At 46.4% G+C, this 20,593-nt stretch overlaps 1 protein-coding gene across 2 annotated transcripts in view; it reads right to left on the reverse strand.

Moving 5' to 3' along the window:
* Positions 1–20,593, reverse strand: part of STPG4 (sperm-tail PG-rich repeat containing 4) — a 353,110-nt gene that overhangs the window by 195,463 nt on the left and 137,054 nt on the right. For both annotated transcript variants that reach the window (XM_069234032.1, XM_069234031.1), the window contains exon 3: positions 18,383–18,634. In XM_069234032.1, the coding sequence (XP_069090133.1) occupies positions 18,383–18,634 (252 nt within the window). The remainder of the gene's footprint in view (positions 1–18,382; positions 18,635–20,593) is intronic.

Consider the following 20,593-nt stretch of genomic DNA (forward strand, 5'->3'; position numbering starts at 1 on the left):
TTTGTCCCAAACAAATGATGATGGCCTTGACCAGCCTGTTGCTTTCATTAGCAGGAGGTTACTCCCCAGGGAGCAGCGTTGGAGTGCCATTGAGAGGGAGGCCTTTGCTGTGGTTTGGTCCCTGAAGAAGCTGAGACCATACCTCTTTGGGACTCACTTCCTAGTTCAAACTGACCACAGACCTCTCAAATGGCTGATGCAAATGAAAGGTGAAAATCCTAAACTGTTGAGGTGGTCCATCTCCCTACAGGGAATGGACTTTATAGTGGAACACAGACCTGGGACTGCCCATGCCAATGCAGATGGCCTTTCCAGGTTCTTCCACTTAGAAAATGAAGACTCTCTTGGGAAAGGTTAGTCTCATCCTCTTTCGTTTGGGGGGGGGTTGTGTAAGGAAATGCCTCCTTGGCATGGTTGCCCCCTGACTTTTTGCCTTTGCTGATGCTATGTTTACAATTGAAAGTGTGCTGAGGCCTGCTAACCAGGCCCCAGCACCAGTGTTCTTTCCCTAACCTGTACTTTTGTATCCACAATTGGCAGACCCTGGCATCCAGATAAGTCCCTTGTAACTGGTACTTCTAGTACCAAGGGCCCTGATGCCAAGGAAGGTCTCTAAGGGCTGCAGCATGTCTTATGCCACCCTGGAGACCTCTCACTCAGCACAGACACACTGCTTGCCAGCTTGTGTGTGCTAGTGAGGACAAAACGAGTAAGTCGACATGGCACTCCCCTCAGGGTGCCATGCCAGCCTCTCACTGCCTATGCAGTATAGGTAAGACACCCCTCTAGCAGGCCTTACAGCCCTAAGGCAGGGTGCACTATACCATAGGTGAGGGTACCAGTGCATGAGCATGGTACCCCTACAGTGTCTAAATAAAACCTTAGACATTGTAAGTGCAGGGTAGCCATAAGAGTATATGGTCTGGGAGTCTGTCAAACACGAACTCCACAGCACCATAATGGCTACACTGAAAACTGGGAAGTTTGGTATCAAACTTCTCAGCACAATAAATGCACACTGATGCCAGTGTACATTTTATTGTAAAATACACCACAGAGGGCACCTTAGAGGTGCCCCCTGAAACTTAACCGACTATCTGTGTAGGCTGACTAGTTTTAGCAGCCTGCCACAAACCGAGACATGTTGCTGGCCCCATGGGGAGAGTGCCTTTGTCACTCTGAGGCCAGTAACAAAGCCTGCACTGGGTGGAGATGCTAACACCTCTCCCAGGCAGGAATTGTCACACCTGGCGGTGAGCCTCAAAGGCTCACCTCCTTTGTGCCAACCCAGCAGGACACTCCAGCTAGTGGAGTTGCCCGCCCCCTCCGGCCAGGCCCCACTTTTGGCGGCAAGGCCGGAGAAAATAATGAGAATAACAAGGAGGAGTCACTGGCCAGTCAGGACAGCCCCTAAGGTGTCCTGAGCTGAGGTGACTCTAACTTTTAGAAATCCTCCATCTTGCAGATGGAGGGTTCCCCCAATAGGGTTAGGATTGTGACCCCCTCCCCTTGGGAGGAGGCACAAAGAGGGTGTACCCACCCTCAGGGCTAGTAGCCATTGGCTACTAACCCCCCAGACCTAAACACGCCCTTAAATTTAGTATTTAAGGGCTACCCTGAACCCTAGAAAATTAGATTCCTGCAACTACAAGAAGAAGGACTGCCCAGCTGAAAACCCCTGCAGCGGAAGACCAGAAGACGACAACTGCCTTGGCTCCAGAAACTCACCGGCCTGTCTCCTGCCTTCCAAAGATCCTGCTCCAGCGACGCCTTCCAAAGGGACCAGCGACCTCGACATCCTCTGAGGACTGCCCCTGCTTCGAAAAGACAAGAAACTCCCGAGGACAGCGGACCTGCTCCAGGAAAAGCTGCAACTTTGTTTTCAGCAACTTTAAAGAACCCTGCAAGCTCCCCGCAAGAAGCGTGAGACTTGCAACACTGCACCCGGCGACCCCGACTCGGCTGGTGGAGATCCGACACCTCAGGAGGGACCCCAGGACTACTCTGATACTGTGAGTACCAAAACCTGTCCCCCCTGAGCCCCCACAGCGCCGCCTGCAGAGGGAATCCCGAGGCTTCCCCTGACCGCGACTCTTTGAACCTAAAGTCCCGACGCCTGGGAGAGACCCTGCACCCGCAGCCCCCAGGACCTGAAGGACCGGACTTTCACTGGAGGAGTGACCCCCAGGAGTCCCTCTCCCTCGCCCAAGTGGAGGTTTCCCCGAGGAATCCCCCCCTTGCCTGCCTGCAGCGCTGAAGAGATCCCGAGATCTCTCATAGACTAACATTGCGAACCCGACGCTTGTTTCTACACTGCACCCGGCCGCCCCCGCGCTGCTGAGGGTGAAATTTCTGTGTGGACTTGTGTCCCCCCCGGTGCCCTACAAAACCCCCCTGGTCTGCCCTCCGAAGACGCGGGTACTTACCTGCAAGCAGACCGGAACCGGGGCACCCCCTTCTCTCCATTCTAGCCTATGTGTTTTGGGCACCACTTTGAACTCTGCACCTGACCGGCCCTGAGCTGCTGGTGTGGTGACTTTGGGGTTGCTCTGAACCCCCAACGGTGGGCTACCTTGGACCAAGAACTGAACCCTGTAAGTGTCCTACTTACCTGGTAAAACTAACAAAAACTTACCTCCCCCAGGAACTGTGAAAATTGCACTAAGTGTCCACTTTTAAAACAGCTATTTGTCAATAACTTGAAAAGTATACATGCAATTTTTATGATTTGAAGTTCCTAAAGTACTTACCTGCAATACCTTTCGAATGAGATATTACATGTAGAATTTGAACCGGTGGTTCTGAAAATAAACTAAGAAAAGATATTTTTCTATATAAAAACCTATTGGCTGGATTTGTCTCTGAGTGTGTGTACCTCATTTATTGTCTATGTGTATGTACAACAAATGCTTAACACTACTCCTTGGATAAGCCTACTGCTCGACCACACTACCACAAAATAGAGCATTAGTATTATCTATTTTTACCACTATTTTACCTCTAAGGGGAACCCTTGGACTCTGTGCATGCTATTCCTTACTTTGAAATAGCACATACAGAGCCAACTTCCTACATTGGTGGCAGCGGTGGGATACAAGACTTTGCATTTGCTGGACTACTCAGCCAATACCTGATCACACGACAAATTCCAAAATTGTCATTAGAAATTGATTTTTGCAATTTGAAAAGTTTTCTAAATTCTTAAAAGACCTGCTAGGGCCTTGTGTTAGATCCTGTTTAGCATTTCTTTTAGAGTTTAAAAGTTTGCTAAAAGTTTGAATTAGATTCTAGAATCAGTTTTAGTTTCTTAAAAAGTATTCCAACTTTTAGAAGCATAATGTCTAGCACAGATGTGAATGTGGTGGAACTCGACACCACACCTTACCTCCATCTACAGATGAGAGAGCTAAGGTCACTCTGTAAACTAAAGAAAATAACAATGGGCCCCAAACCTACCAAAATACAGCTCCAGGAGCTTTTGGCAGAGTTTGAAAAGGCCAACCCCTCTGAGGGTGGCAACTCAGAAGAAGAGGATAGTGACTTGGAGGACAATTCCCCCCTACCAGTCCTATCTAGGGAGAACAGGGTCCCTCAAACCCTGACTCCTAAAATAATAGTCAGAGATGCTGGTTCCCTCACAGGAGAGACCAACACCTCTGAAATCACTGAGGATAGCCCCAGTGAAGAGGACATCCAGTTAGCCAGGATGGCCAAAAGATTGGCTTTGGAAAGACAGATCCTAGCCATAGAGAGGGAAAGACAAGAGATGGGCCTAGGACCCATCAATGGTGGCAGCAACATAAATAGGGTCAGAGATTCTCCTGACATGTTGAAAATCCCCAAAGGGATTGTAACTAAATATGAAGATGGTGATGACATCACCAAATGGTTCACAGCTTTTGAGAGGGCTTGTGTAACCAGAAAAGTGAACAGATCTCACTGGGGTGCTCTCCTTTGGGAAATGTTCACAGGAAAGTGTAGGGATAGACTCCTCACACTCTCTGGACAAGATGCAGAATCTTATGACCTCATGAAGGGTACCCTGATTGAGGGCTTTGGATTCTCCACTGAGGAGTATAGGATTAGATTCAGGGGGGCTCAAAAATCCTCGAGCCAGACCTGGGTTGACTTTGTAGACTACTCAGTGAAAACACTAGATGGTTGGATTCAAGGCAGTGGTGTAAGTAATTATGATGGGCTGTACAATTTATTTGTGAAAGAACACCTATTAAGTAATTGTTTCAATGATAAACTGCATCAGCATCTGGTAGACCTAGGACCAATTTCTCCCCAAGAATTGGGAAAGAAGGCGGACCATTGGGTCAAGACAAGGGTGTCCAAGACTTCAACAGGGGGTGACCAAAAGAAAGGGGTCACAAAGACTCCCCAGCAGAAGGGTGATGAGACAACCAAAACTAAAAATAGTAAAGAGTCTTCTACAGGCCCCCAAAAACCTGCACAGGAGGGTGGGCCCAGAGCCTCTTCACAAAACAATGGGTACAAGGGTAAAAACTTTGATCCCAAAAAGGCCTGGTGTCATAGCTGTAAACAGCATGGACACCAAACTGGAGACAAGGCCTGTCCCAAGAAAGGTTCCACTCCAAACTCCCATCCAGGTAACACTGGTATGGCTAGTCTCCAAGTGGGATCAACAGTGTGCCCAGAGCAAATCAGGGTCCACACTGAAGCTACTCTAGTTTCTGAGGGTGGGGTGGATTTAGCCACACTAGCTGTCTGGCCGCCTAACATGCAAAAATACAGACAGCAACTCTTAATTAATGGGACTAGAATAGAGGGCCTGAGGGATACAGGTGCCAGTGTCACCATGGTGACAGAGAAACTGGTTTCCCCTGGCCAATACCTGACTGGAAAAACTTACACAGTCACCAACGCTGACAATCAGAGAAAAGTACATCCCATGGCAATGGTTACTTTAGAATGGGGAGGGGTCAATGGCCTGAAACAGGTGGTGGTCTCCTCAAATATCCCAGTGGACTGTCTGCTTGGAAATGACCTGGAGTCCTCAGCATGGGCTGAGGTAGAGCTAAAAACCCATGCAGCAATGCTGGGTATCCCTGAACTGGTGTGTGTGAAAACAAGAGCACAATGCAAGGCACAGGGTGAAAAAGTAGAGCTGGAGTCTGGAAAAATGGCCCAGCCTACCAAGAGAACAGGAAAGTCAGTTGGGAAACCAACTGCAACACAGCAAAAGAAAGGGAACCTCTCTTCTCAGGAAGAAGTTCTGCCCTCTGAGGGAACTGAGCCTTTGGAGCTTGAACCTTATCAGGTTGAGCTCTTAGGCCCAGGGGGACCCTCAAGGGAGGAGCTGTGTAAGGGACAAGAAACCTGTCCCTCTCTTGAAGGCCTTAGGCAGCAAGCTGCTGAAGAGTCCAAAGGCAAGAAAAATGGAACGCATAGGGTCTATTGGGAAGATGGACTCCTGTACACTGAGGCCAGAGACCCCAAACCTGGTGCCACTAGGAGAGTGGTAGTGCCTCAGCTGTTCAGAGAGTTCATCCTAACATTGGCCCATGACATTCCCCTTGCTGGACATTTGGGACAAACCAAGACGTGGGAGAGGTTAGTCAACCACTTCTACTGGCCCAATATGTCCAACATGGTTAAGGAGTTTTGCCTCTCCTGCCCCACCTGTCAAGCCAGTGGTAAGACAGGTGGGCATCCAAAGGCCCCCCTCATTCCACTTCCAGTGGTGGGGGTTCCCTTTGAAAGAGTGGGTGTGGACATAGTTGGTCCACTGGAACCTCCCACAGCCTCAGGAAATATGTATATCCTGGTAGTAGTGGATCATGCTACCAGGTATCCTGAAGCTATTCCCCTTAGGTCGACTACTGCCCCTGCAGTAGCCAAGGCCCTCATTGGTATCTTTACCAGAGTGGGTTTCCCTAAGGAGGTGGTGTCTGACAGAGGTACCAACTTCATGTCAGCATACCTAAAGCACATGTGGAATGAGTGTGGAGTGACTTATAAATTCACTACCCCATACCATCCACAAACTAATGGCTTGGTTGAGAGATTCAACAAGACATTAAAAGGCATGATCATGGGGCTCCCAGAAAAACTCAAAAGGAGATGGGATGTCCTCTTGCCATGTCTGCTTTTCGCTTACAGAGAGGTGCCACAGAAGGGAGTAGGATTCTCACCCTTTGAACTTCTGTTTGGCCATCCTGTAAGGGGACCACTTGCTCTTGTTAAAGAAGGCTGGGAGAGACCTCTCCATGAGCCAAAACAAGACATAGTGGACTATGTACTTGGCCTTCGCTCTAGAATGGCAGAGTACATGGAAAAGGCAACCAAAAACCTTGAGGCCAGCCAACAACTCCAGAAGTTTTGGTATGACCAAAAGGCTGCACTGGTTGAGTTCCAACCAGGGCAGAAAGTCTGGGTTCTGGAGCCTGTGGCTCCCAGGGCACTCCAGGACAAATGGAGTGGCCCTTACCCAGTGCTAGAGAGGAAGAGTCAGGTCACCTACCTGGTGGACCTGGGCACAAGCAGGAGCCCCAAGAGGGTGATCCATGTGAACCGCCTTAAGCTCTTCCATGACAGGGCTGATGTGAATCTGTTGATGGTAACAGATGAGGATCAGGAGGCAGAGAGTGAACCTCTCCCTGATCTTCTGTCATCAGACCCAAAAGATGGCACAGTAGATGGAGTGATCTACTCAGACACCCTCTCTGGCCAACAGCAGGCTGATTGTAGGAGAGTCCTACAACAGTTTCCTGAGCTTTTCTCCCTAACCCCTGGTCAGACACACCTGTGTACCCATGATGTGGACACAGGAGACAGCATGCCTGTCAAGAACAAAATCTTCAGACAGTCTGACCATGTTAAGGAAAGCATCAAGGTGGAAGTCCACAAGATGCTGGAATTGGGAGTAATTGAGCGCTCTGACAGCCCCTGGGCTAGCCCAGTGGTCTTAGTCCCCAAACCTCACACCAAAGATGGAAAGAAAGAGATGAGGTTTTGTGTGGACTACAGAGGGCTCAATTCTGTCACCAAGACAGATGCCCATCCAATTCCAAGAGCTGATGAGCTCATTGATAAATTAGGTGCTGCCAAATTTCTAAGTACCTTTGACTTGACAGCAGGGTACTGGCAAATAAAAATGGCACCTGGAGCAAAAGAAAAGACAGCATTCTCCACACCTGATGGGCATTATCAGTTTACTGTTATGCCCTTTGGTTTAAAGAATGCCCCTGCCACCTTCCAAAGGTTGGTGAATCAAGTCCTTGCTGGCTTGGAGTCCTTTAGCACAGCTTATCTTGATGATATTGCTGTCTTTAGCTCCACCTGGCAGGATCACCTGGTCCACCTGGGGAAGGTTTTGAAGGCTCTGCAATCTGCAGGCCTCTCTATCAAGGCATCCAAATGCCAGATAGGGCAGGGAACTGTGGTTTACTTGGGACACCTTGTAGGTGGAGGCCAAGTTCAGCCACTCCAACCCAAGATCCAGACTATTCTGGACTGGGTAGCTCCAAAAACCCAGACTCAAGTCAGGGCATTCCTTGGCTTGACTGGGTATTACAGGAGGTTTGTGAAGGGATATGGATCCATTGTGACAGCCCTCACTGAACTCACCTCCAAGAAAATGCCCAAGAAAGTGAACTGGACTGTGGAATGCCAACAGGCCTTTGACACCCTGAAACAGGCAATGTGCTCAGCACCAGTTCTCAAAGCTCCAGATTATTCTAAGCAGTTCATTGTGCAGACTGATGCCTCTGAACATGGGATAGGGGCAGTTTTGTCCCAAACAAATGATGATGGCCTTGACCAGCCTGTTGCTTTCATTAGCAGGAGGTTACTCCCCAGGGAGCAGCGTTGGAGTGCCATTGAGAGGGAGGCCTTTGCTGTGGTTTGGTCCCTGAAGAAGCTGAGACCATACCTCTTTGGGACTCACTTCCTAGTTCAAACTGACCACAGACCTCTCAAATGGCTGATGCAAATGAAAGGTGAAAATCCTAAACTGTTGAGGTGGTCCATCTCCCTACAGGGAATGGACTTTATAGTGGAACACAGACCTGGGACTGCCCATGCCAATGCAGATGGCCTTTCCAGGTTCTTCCACTTAGAAAATGAAGACTCTCTTGGGAAAGGTTAGTCTCATCCTCTTTCGTTTGGGGGGGGGTTGTGTAAGGAAATGCCTCCTTGGCATGGTTGCCCCCTGACTTTTTGCCTTTGCTGATGCTATGTTTACAATTGAAAGTGTGCTGAGGCCTGCTAACCAGGCCCCAGCACCAGTGTTCTTTCCCTAACCTGTACTTTTGTATCCACAATTGGCAGACCCTGGCATCCAGATAAGTCCCTTGTAACTGGTACTTCTAGTACCAAGGGCCCTGATGCCAAGGAAGGTCTCTAAGGGCTGCAGCATGTCTTATGCCACCCTGGAGACCTCTCACTCAGCACAGACACACTGCTTGCCAGCTTGTGTGTGCTAGTGAGGACAAAACGAGTAAGTCGACATGGCACTCCCCTCAGGGTGCCATGCCAGCCTCTCACTGCCTATGCAGTATAGGTAAGACACCCCTCTAGCAGGCCTTACAGCCCTAAGGCAGGGTGCACTATACCATAGGTGAGGGTACCAGTGCATGAGCATGGTACCCCTACAGTGTCTAAATAAAACCTTAGACATTGTAAGTGCAGGGTAGCCATAAGAGTATATGGTCTGGGAGTCTGTCAAACACGAACTCCACAGCACCATAATGGCTACACTGAAAACTGGGAAGTTTGGTATCAAACTTCTCAGCACAATAAATGCACACTGATGCCAGTGTACATTTTATTGTAAAATACACCACAGAGGGCACCTTAGAGGTGCCCCCTGAAACTTAACCGACTATCTGTGTAGGCTGACTAGTTTTAGCAGCCTGCCACAAACCGAGACATGTTGCTGGCCCCATGGGGAGAGTGCCTTTGTCACTCTGAGGCCAGTAACAAAGCCTGCACTGGGTGGAGATGCTAACACCTCTCCCAGGCAGGAATTGTCACACCTGGCGGTGAGCCTCAAAGGCTCACCTCCTTTGTGCCAACCCAGCAGGACACTCCAGCTAGTGGAGTTGCCCGCCCCCTCCGGCCAGGCCCCACTTTTGGTGGCAAGGCCGGAGAAAATAATGAGAATAACAAGGAGGAGTCACTGGCCAGTCAGGACAGCCCCTAAGGTGTCCTGAGCTGAGGTGACTCTAACTTTTAGAAATCCTCCATCTTGCAGATGGAGGGTTCCCCCAATAGGGTTAGGATTGTGACCCCCTCCCCTTGGGAGGAGGCACAAAGAGGGTGTACCCACCCTCAGGGCTAGTAGCCATTGGCTACTAACCCCCCAGACCTAAACACGCCCTTAAATTTAGTATTTAAGGGCTACCCTGAACCCTAGAAAATTAGATTCCTGCAACTACAAGAAGAAGGACTGCCCAGCTGAAAACCCCTGCAGCGGAAGACCAGAAGACGACAACTGCCTTGGCTCCAGAAACTCACCGGCCTGTCTCCTGCCTTCCAAAGATCCTGCTCCAGCGACGCCTTCCAAAGGGACCAGCGACCTCGACATCCTCTGAGGACTGCCCCTGCTTCGAAAAGACAAGAAACTCCCGAGGACAGCGGACCTGCTCCAGGAAAAGCTGCAACTTTGTTTTCAGCAACTTTAAAGAACCCTGCAAGCTCCCCGCAAGAAGCGTGAGACTTGCAACACTGCACCCGGCGACCCCGACTCGGCTGGTGGAGATCCGACACCTCAGGAGGGACCCCAGGACTACTCTGATACTGTGAGTACCAAAACCTGTCCCCCCTGAGCCCCCACAGCGCCGCCTGCAGAGGGAATCCCGAGGCTTCCCCTGACCGCGACTCTTTGAACCTAAAGTCCCGACGCCTGGGAGAGACCCTGCACCCGCAGCCCCCAGGACCTGAAGGACCGGACTTTCACTGGAGGAGTGACCCCCAGGAGTCCCTCTCCCTCGCCCAAGTGGAGGTTTCCCCGAGGAATCCCCCCCTTGCCTGCCTGCAGCGCTGAAGAGATCCCGAGATCTCTCATAGACTAACATTGCGAACCCGACGCTTGTTTCTACACTGCACCCGGCCGCCCCCGCGCTGCTGAGGGTGAAATTTCTGTGTGGACTTGTGTCCCCCCCGGTGCCCTACAAAACCCCCCTGGTCTGCCCTCCGAAGACGCGGGTACTTACCTGCAAGCAGACCGGAACCGGGGCACCCCCTTCTCTCCATTCTAGCCTATGTGTTTTGGGCACCACTTTGAACTCTGCACCTGACCGGCCCTGAGCTGCTGGTGTGGTGACTTTGGGGTTGCTCTGAACCCCCAACGGTGGGCTACCTTGGACCAAGAACTGAACCCTGTAAGTGTCCTACTTACCTGGTAAAACTAACAAAAACTTACCTCCCCCAGGAACTGTGAAAATTGCACTGTGTCCACTTTTAAAACAGCTATTTGTCAATAACTTGAAAAGTACACATGCAATTTTTATGATTTGAAGTTCCTAAAGTACTTACCTGCAATACCTTTCGAATGAGATATTACATGTAGAATTTGAACCGGTGGTTCTGAAAATAAACTAAGAAAAGATATTTTTCTATATAAAAACCTATTGGCTGGATTTGTCTCTGAGTGTGTGTACCTCATTTATTGTCTATGTGTATGTACAACAAATGCTTAACACTACTCCTTGGATAAGCCTACTGCTCGACCACACTACCACAAAATAGAGCATTAGTATTATCTATTTTTACCACTATTTTACCTCTAAGGGGAACCCTTGGACTCTGTGCATGCTATTCCTTACTTTGAAATAGCACATACAGAGCCAACTTCCTACAAGCAGAATCAGTGACAATGATAATTATATAATCTTTCAGTTTAAGTTGTCTTTCTGAGGAGTTTCGGAAGTCAAATATAGTAATGAATATTATTACAAAAATCCACTGTAGTTGTGTTGTGTTACAAAAGTATCATGAATAAAGGAGCTTACATCAAGAACATAAGTAGAACTATGTGCAATCAGCAACAATTAAACTTCCATAGTAGGAGAAACACACATTATCATTGGGATTACAAGTTATAAGTGGTTAACTGTACGATTAAATCCTATAAACTAAACAGCAGAGATACATCACAGGTGGAATAGGGTGATAGTTGCATAATCATACTTTTCTTGTCTGAATGTGTCTTGACATGAAGTATAGTTCCACTGGTAGTAATTTTAGACCTGATAACAAGAAGTCATTGATATTTTAATTCACCATGCACAAGTGTTGTAATGTCTTAATGTAATTTTCAAGATCTGCAGATTCATTGAAGTTCACGTTTTTCCTATTGTGCAAAATTTATTTTTAGGTGGTCCTGCAAAGGAGGAAGTTAAGCACCCTGATTTTAAAGTAGATCTTAAAAGATAAATTCTTTCTGTTTCATAATGGTGGCTGTAGCACATCCTGAGATATTCCTATTTTGGCACAATTCCATTCATTTTGATTTTCTGCATGCAATTAGGAATTCTTCTGAGTTTTCTGGCAGGCGAAATTGTTTTAGGTACCCACTCCTATTTCTATCATCTAATTCTGTAATATATTTTTCCAGGGAATCTTTTTTCCAACATAATAAGGAGATTTGTTTTTTTTTGCTCAGATTGAAAATCTTCGTTTTTTGCTTATTCTAGACTGCACTTACTCAAGCCGATTGGCCAATGCTTTAACATAATTTCTAAGGTCACATTCTGTAGTGTGTTGGTATTTGTTTTAGTACTCAAGTGTGAGGCTGTGAAGTGAATTTAGGTGTTTTAACATTATTTCCACATTGGCTGCCACATCTTGTTTACCTTTTATCAGTGAGTCAGGTAGTGGAGGATCTTGATTCGTCCTTTTTAACCCAGATTTCTGTTTTTATACGTCTTTTGCAGTTTTTGAGTCCCTCTCCTTGTTGTCCACCATTATGGCACAATATGTACACACAGGCAGAAATAAATCATGGTTATGGGCTTGGCAGTAGGAATAGCAGAAATAGAGGTTTCCCCGATATATGGTGGGTGACATTGCAGGAACTAAGGAAATTCTAATCAGAGGGATCGGCTTCCCACCATTGGACGTACAGGCCTGTGTTTCAAAGTCAGTTTTTGGCTACATACAATAAGAAGAGAACAGGGAATTACTATTATGGTCACAACACCATGATTTTGTTTCATGAGGTGTACCTTTAAAGGAGCAGCCTATCGAATATGTGTAGGTTGCGTTAGGGTGTGAGTTGCTATTTTGTTTCTCATTAATTTGATGTTGTAGATGTAAAGTAATAATGATACATAATAATCCTTGAGTATATTCAGGAGTGGTTTGTTACATATGGGATTCTCAGGCACTGTGGCTGTCGGTCTCCTTATCCGTTTTCCAATCCGTTACCTCTGCATAATAGGATGAAGCTCCACCAAGCGTTGAGCAACTCACATTGATTGAAAGATGGCGTAGCAGGGGAGTTGGGTATCATTGCTTCTCTCCAAGATATCCAGATCCGATGCATTCTGATTTCAATATGCAACACCGAGCCCAATTGTGGGTTGAGGCCATTTTCTGATGCATAGGCATTTCTATTTATTGGTCAGGGGTTCAACGATTCTGCTGAGAAATCACAAAAGTTTCCACCCTCTGCCGGATCTCTTGTCTCAGGCAGTCATCTCGGCAAGTGCTAGCCACACCTCTTTGTAACAAATTTTTATGTTTATTTTTTTTAATTATAAAAAGTATGTGTCTATTTATTCTATAGAGAATTAATTTCTTACTTTTTTATGGGTTGTGAGGTGTACTGGGGTTTAGGAGGGTAGTGTTATTTTTAAAGTGTACGTTCATTTTTGTTATTTATTTGTTTAAAAGTTTCAAAATTTTGCAATTATTCACTTTTTATTTTTGGGTGACAGGGTTTATTGGGTGGGTGCTTTTTAATTGTAATATGTTTTAGCTTTAATATTTTAAATTAATTATTTTGTCAATGATTAATCTATTAATGGTGGCAATGTTATATTCATTTTTAACTTACTATTGTATTTAACATGTTAAATGTTTACACTTTTTCAAAAATATGCCAAATAGATGATTCATTTAAAATGTAACATTGATTGTGGGGTATATTGTGAGGTATCTTGGGAATATGGGTTGGTAGTGATTTAAAAAAGATATTTTAAAATTAAAACTAATATAAAATTAAAATATATTGCATTTCAAAACTGCAATTTCTTTCTAGTTATAAAAATACATTTTCATTTTATAACAGGCCAATGCCTGCTTGCCCTAGGTGGTTAGCTTGCTGTCCTTGCCCTCTGCCCTTTTCCTCCCTGAAGTTTATTCTCTGTGTGCAGGCCACTTTCCCTTCCTCCTTCCCTCCACGTTCAGCTTGCTGCCTCTGCCCCCCTCCCATCTACCCTCTGTTCTCCGTGTGCTCCAAGTGCATGTTTCTGCCCCTCTTGCCTGCCCTCTGTGGTCCATTGTGCTTCCCCTGTCCGTTCTGGCCTGCTCTCTGTGGTCAGCTCGCTACGTCTCTCCATGCCCTACCCCCTGATCTCCATTCCCCATGTGAATGGCCCTGCTGCTCTCTCCTGACCTCCATGGTCCATTTTTCTGACTTTTCCCTTGCAGGTCTACCTGCTGTGGTCAGATTGCTGCCCATGCCTTCCTTTTACCTGCCCTCCATCACCATCTGTGTTCCCTACATCATCCCATCAGCTATCTGTGAACAGCTGAGTGCCCCTGCCCATGTCAGCCTCTCCTAATTGCTCAGCTTTCTGCCCCTGCTCCTTGCCTCCTCTTCCCTTCCTTCGTTCTCTGTGTGTAGGCCTCTGCCCCTTCTCTTTGCCTTCCATGGTATGTTGTGCTGCCCTTTCCCACGCAGGACATTCCTCCATTATCACCTTGCCACACCTTCCCTGCCATCTATTGTCTGAGTCTGTCCTTGCCCCCTCCCTCCTGCCCTGCGTGATATTTGAAGCAGCTAATGGCCCTACCACTTGCCCTCTGTTCTTCCCTTGATGCTTCTACCCACCACCTCCCTAACCACCTACGTCTGAGTCCATGCCCCTGCCCCCTCACTCTTGCCCTACGTGGTCGGTTGTTCTGCCACTGCCTCTTTCACCTCCCCTGCATATTTAGCTTGCTGCCCCTGCCATTCTTCCACCTGTCCTCCATTATCTGTTGTTGTGCCCTTGCCCCATGCTCTCCATGGTCTATTGAGCTGCTGCTGCCCCTACTGCCTGCCCTGAGTGGTCTGCTGTGCTGCTGCTGTCCCTGCAGTCTGTCCAGTGTGGATACCTTAGGAACCTTTTTTGTTACCATCATTTCTTCATTTACTGCAGTAGCTTTTATAGGAAATGCTTTCAGCTTTGCAGCTTTGATTCAATCGAGAAGGCGTTCAGGTGTGCCACACTTTTGTCATAAATACAGAATACTCTAGTTGCTCATTAGAACAATGTGGTGAAGCAGCAGTTGATTGCCAGGGAGTTAACTGACAGGCTGCTTCTGGTGTTGAAAGTACATGTTTCAGTCTGCATGTCAAAATAATTTACTAAAATGGATGAGGAAGATAATTGAGAACTCATTCAAAATGTGTCCTAATTTTGCTTTCTCCAACACTATCCATAATTTTTATGACAAAATGAACCTCCTAATTTTGTTTATTGCTGAAGGATTTTTTTTAAGTTTTACAGCTTTGATTCAATGAAGATCGCTTTGGATGCGCAACACATTTTTCATATATACATATGCTAGTGCTGTAGTTGTTCATTAGAACACCGTGAGAGGCTACAGTAGAACACTGGGAATCAACTGACAGGCTGCTGCTGCTGTTGGAAGTGCAAGGTTTACTCAGTGTGTCGGATTTTATTCTCACATGTCTGAGGAAGATAGTGTACAGACAATATGCTCTCATTTTAGTTTCTTATGCACCTCCTATAACCTCTGTGAGAAAACCACGAGATAACATAATTGTTCCATGACATAAAAAATTCACCTTAGAATACACTGCAATTCCTAAACTTCGGGTTTAATTAGGAGTTTGGCGGTCCCACCACAGGACCGGCAAACTTGTAGGGAGGACACCTCCGCCATGGCGGTGGCGTCCCCCCGAGTGTATTACAATATTCCCGCTGGGCTGACCGGCGGGAACATTGTAATACGCATTCACAATATTGGCCTCGGCTCCTTTAAGGAAGCTGAGGCCAATACCGTAGCACCCCAGTACCCATGGAATGCACACTGTTTGCAAAGTCCTCAGACCTCCGCACTCGTAATAAGGCCCTTAATATGGTACCACCAACAAATGATTTATATTGTGACTAAAAGCTATCATCACCTTCTATTTGTACTCCTTTTTGTGAACCTCAAACACAGGCTTTCATTGCAATACATTTCAATGAGGACCATGTCTCAGAATCCACTAATGGCCACCATAACATGTTGTCAATGTTGTGGCCAGCCATTCAGGGAAGGGGGTTACTTTGGGGCCATCTCTCTTCCCATGCCCTTTGGGGGTCAAGGTGTGTTGATGCTGCCTCTTATATTTTTTTAATTCATTTGCAGAACACAGGGACCATGACCTAAGTCCTGTAATATTTGCCAGTACATATTATTCAGGTTGTGACCAGCCAATTAGTATTGGGTAGTCCCTTTTGAAGAGGCCAATGAGAGAATATTCAGACACCATTTGTCAAAATATCACTAACATTTGAGCCTCAATTTCTCCAAAACCGCTAAACTGATTTACACCAAATCACAAAAAACACACTTTCTAAGTAAAGATCTAGATTTCTGTTAAATTTTGTGTAGTTATGTTCAGCTGTTTTTTCTAAAACACTGTATAAAATTCATATGGGAAACTGCATGGGAAATGTCTTTTAGGACCACCCTTTTTCTCAGCCCCTGCTTGAGAGGATCTGAGGTGCATGATTTTTTTTTGTATATTTCCATGAAGATTGGTCAAAGGGAGCCAAAGGCATTAGCAACACAAAAACATTTGTCTAATGGAAACTCTGACTCAAACATAACTACACGGTGGTGAGTGCAAATATGTTATATATATGGGATAAAGTACCTCCTATTGGACATCATAGGGATACTGCAAGTCAATGACAAGTTCAATGACCATAAAGAGGAACAAGGCTGAAGGCCAGCTCCTTTATAAAGTTATGCAACTTCAAGGTGTTTCAGAGGTGCTAAAACCAAGACTAAAGGCCTGATTACGAGGTACCTTGCGTTGACAGTCGGACCACTGCAACTGTGGCGGGCCGACTGACACATTACAACCCTGGGTGGCAGGCCTGCCAGGGGACCACCATCCCCGCCAGGAACATTGTTCCCAATGGGCTAATGGCGGTCTGAGTTGCCAGCCAGCCAGGGTGGCACTGAACTCAGGGCCACCTCGCTGTTTGCAACTCAGCTTTCTGCCAGTCTTTTCATGGTGGGGACCCTGCCATGGAAAGCCTGGAGGAAAGCCAGTGCTGGGGGCCATAGGGGGGGGGCCTGCACTGCCACTGGCAGAGTTCCGATGGTGCTGGTTTGCTACGGTATTGGCTTCTGCTCCCTTAAAGGAGCCAAAGCCTTTAACTCAGCAAGGTTCCCGCCAGTCAGCCTGGCAGAAACATTGTAATACGCATGGGGGGGATGCCACCGGTATGACGATGGCATCCTCCCCACAGCTTTAGCAGTCTGATTTTAGGACCACCAAAGTCATAATGCGGCCCAAAGTCTTTTATAGTATCCAAGGAGCAGCCATCATACTCATAGAATTTCTAGTTGTAGCTTGGAGATATTCCAAGTTAAGATCAATGAGCTATATTTGAGGTATCCACAGAGGGATGCCAACTTATATTTGAGATCATCTTTTTTTAGAACAACATTGCTCCTCCTTAGAACTCCTGTTACTCTCCCCTTTTTAGAGCACCATCACCCCACATCTGTATCTATCAAAGCAGATGGGTGCATGGGCAGCCAGCAAGCCCCATTTGGTAATGTTGGCACACATGCCACTCACAAATCTTTTGCAGTTCACCATATAATGTATGTGTGTGCAAAAGAAGCAAAAGTAAGCAGGCACACTATACCTATGCTCCCTGCTCTGTGCCAACACTTGCAATAGCAAATGGCATTAGGAGTCCTTCGTAACAACAATGGGGCAGTTCAACTTCCATTGTCAGCCCACACCATCTCACAAACTAGCTACATCATCTAGTAAAGCCATCAAGTCTTGTATCTCCTCCTATCTGGCTGACAAGCTCTTCGCACACCAACAGACAGGTAATCATCATGACCGTACTGGGCATTCTGCCACTCTGGCATTTCTCCTGTAGACTGGAGGGTAGGGGGTCACTTCCAGAGTAGCATGGGCTGCTATGACCTATGTCCCTACATAACCATTCTAGTGGAAACCTCCTGTGGGGCTGACTTGAGCATCTTTGCAAGGGCTGATTTTGGTTTCAAGTCTGGTCCTAGACTCCAACAAACTGAACATAAAGAGCTGCAGAACAGAAACAAGTGAGGCAATACGCCTTCTCCACTTATGGAGACAGGATCTGGAACAATATCCCATTATCCATTGTGGATTTCCTAGTACTTCTCCAATTTAGAAATTAGCTGAGGACACAGTTCTATAAAGGATACTACACCATGGCAAAGTAGCAGTCCACCTTCACTCTCAGAGCCCAGCTTCCCCTCCAATCATTGACTGATTGTATCATAGCCTTTGATCCTGTACAGCACACTACTGCCATTTGGCAAGATTTGCACTGTACAAATACACCATATGTACCAACAAAACAGCAAGGTTCTACTTTTATGTCAAGTTATGAGTAGAAGGGAAAACCTGAGTGCCAAGATGTATGGGGCACATGGCGGCCTAATGCTAGCTATCCAGCACTTGTAAAAACAAGCAAGTCACCCCTAAAACGTCCCACTTCCCAACAGAACTAATTCCCCTTCACCCTCTTCTCTTGCGGGTTGCTTTTACTGTCTCTTTCTCTGGCCACCATCTTCCTTGCCTGCCTGTCTCCAAACCCAGAGGTTACTCTCGCTGGTCCCTCTCTCCCTTCAGATAACCCACAAGATGTCACCCTCACTTCCTTCCCGCGAGCCACCCTTATCTACTCTTGTGCGGTTTGTCAACTCCTTCTTCCACCTACAGGCCACCTCCATTTTTCACCCATACACCCTATTCGCAGGTGACACAACTTGGCTTTGTTACTTCTCCTCCGTCCTGAGATGGGATGGGAATGAATGATAGGTGCACCTTCAGTCCATTACCTTTTGGGATCCATAAAACGTAACATGCCTAGAGATAATTCAGCTCACTTTGTGCGCTATATAAATGTACCTTTGTGTGTTGATACGAAATAAATAAAAAACATACCTTATCTCTCACTCCTAACAAGATGCTGCTTCTTGGTGTGTTTTTGAATGAGTAGGTGCTTGGCCTCTTGTCTATAATTTGGATGGATTCAATTACATTGTAACAACCAGGTAGCAAATATTTTCCACTCCTTCCCACGTTAGGGCATTTCTTTCTGCCTTCCCCTTTAAAATTGTAGGTCTTCCGCACTGGATTCAATTCAGCTTCCTGGATAAAATCTCGCACATTGTACGTACCAGGAAATGGAGTTTCCTAACAAAACAAACATCAGTTAATTTCGGAAGGCATTCTAACATAGTACAATATCTTTAAGGTTTTTTTTTCACTAATATGATAACATTTGGCCTACATAGAAATCATCTACTATCCCTCAGGGTGTTATTCTAGTAATGCTATACAATGATTAGTGGTTGCTTGTCTTATACCTTATCCTGCTTGTCTTCCCTGGAAATTAACAATTAGATAATTAAATCCTAAACTCATAGTAGACTATTCAGATATATTCATTGTCTTGTCTTCAGTGGACCATAGCTAATTCGCAAACAACGAATTCCTTCCCCGCAGTATTTTTGTTTACATAAACGTGTGAGAGTAACAGGCCTTCCACTGGACAACGCTAATTTGCTTTCAGACAAAATATGCTTCTAAATAAACAACGAACATTCTACGAGTTAACAAAGATAAAAGAGTACTAAGGTGTGCTGCAGGACGTTTTAAAGTTGTCCTAAATGAAAAATACCACTAGGAATTATTATGCAAATAAAAACAACCATTGACAAAACCAATAATGTTGACTTGTGCACAGTGAAAAGCTGCTCTACGTTGCTTTGTTCAGGGTGGAATGGAACGGTGACACTATTTGCCTTTCCCTGGGGAGAGGTAGAAGCAATGTATACCCTGTGGAAAAAATACGGGTGCATGCGTTCTTGTGAGTAAATATAGAGTCGTTGATCCGGCAAGATGAAGTATTTTAGGTAATGAAGAAGACACGTGGAATTGGGGCGCAGGGTGTGGGTAAATATATTCTGCAGCAAGTTTACAGTCACCCACCTTGCGTCTGAGAAAGACATTCCCTGGCTAATAAAAACACCACTTTTTTCCTAACCTGACAATGTCTGTGGTAGCAGCACTGCCCATCAGCCTCAGCTTGTGCCGATACTGCAGCTGGTCAGGGACAATGATACTCCAAGTCTAGCCGTGTTTGCCACTTACTGAACCTTTTGTTGTCTATCTACAATGTGGTGATCTGTTGTCATGCAGAGCTGGTGGGCGGCCTGGACATGTGCACACACCAACCGTAGCAACCACCTCTGGTGATTGTGCTGTCTGCGATTTCCCGAACTAGCAGGGGACAAACAAGACAGTTTGATGTGTATCAGCTAAAGTTGCTCTAACCAGATCGGCTCAATGAGCCAAGTGTCCAACAAGATGAGACTGTGCAGTTAATCTCTCTCGCCCTGCCTGCTGCTGTCTCTCGGTCTGTGCCAGAGAAGGCCACTGGTGGAGGGCACTGAGCCATCAGGGCATGTTATGAGCACAGTTGTGATGGTGAAGAAAATGAAAGGTAAAACAAAAGGTGTGAGTGGCAGATTAAAAAAAAAAAACTTATGTCAGCTAAAGTGATGTGTCTCACACACAAAGACACATGCGTGCATGCATGTGTGTGTGTGAACACTCAGAGGGTCACAAATAAGTGGCCCTCATCTTGAATGCTAACCATCTGAATTTCAACAACCCAGGTTCAGTATAAACACAACCTTATCTTCAAGGATCCTCCAAATCTCCCCTCAGAACATAGCATCTGACAAACTTACAACCTTACTGGGCTATTTGGTTCACAGCAGCAGTAGCAGGGAAGTGTCACCATGCTACCCACATAATGACGTATCTGACCAGAGTGGACATTAAGCTGCTGCCTCCTGCAGATTAAGGGGCATATTTACACTCTGTTTGCCTAACACCATATTTATGACGCCCGACCCCGCAAACGTTAAAATACCTCAGTGTGCGTCATTTTCTGGATGCGGTAAACCGTCTGGTGTTAATGACATGCAAGGTAGGCGTTCCCATCCAAAAAATGACTTTAAGACCTGTGCGCCTTATTTATACTCCCACATCATTTTGACGCACAGGAGGGGGCGGGCCTTAAAAAATGGCACAGAGCCTGATGTGCGCCGTTTTTAATGCCTGGGTGAGGGCAGGTGTTAAGGG

Source organism: Pleurodeles waltl, chromosome 5, assembly GCF_031143425.1.
Source record: "Pleurodeles waltl isolate 20211129_DDA chromosome 5, aPleWal1.hap1.20221129, whole genome shotgun sequence".
Classification (NCBI taxonomy): domain Eukaryota; kingdom Metazoa; phylum Chordata; class Amphibia; order Caudata; family Salamandridae; genus Pleurodeles; species Pleurodeles waltl.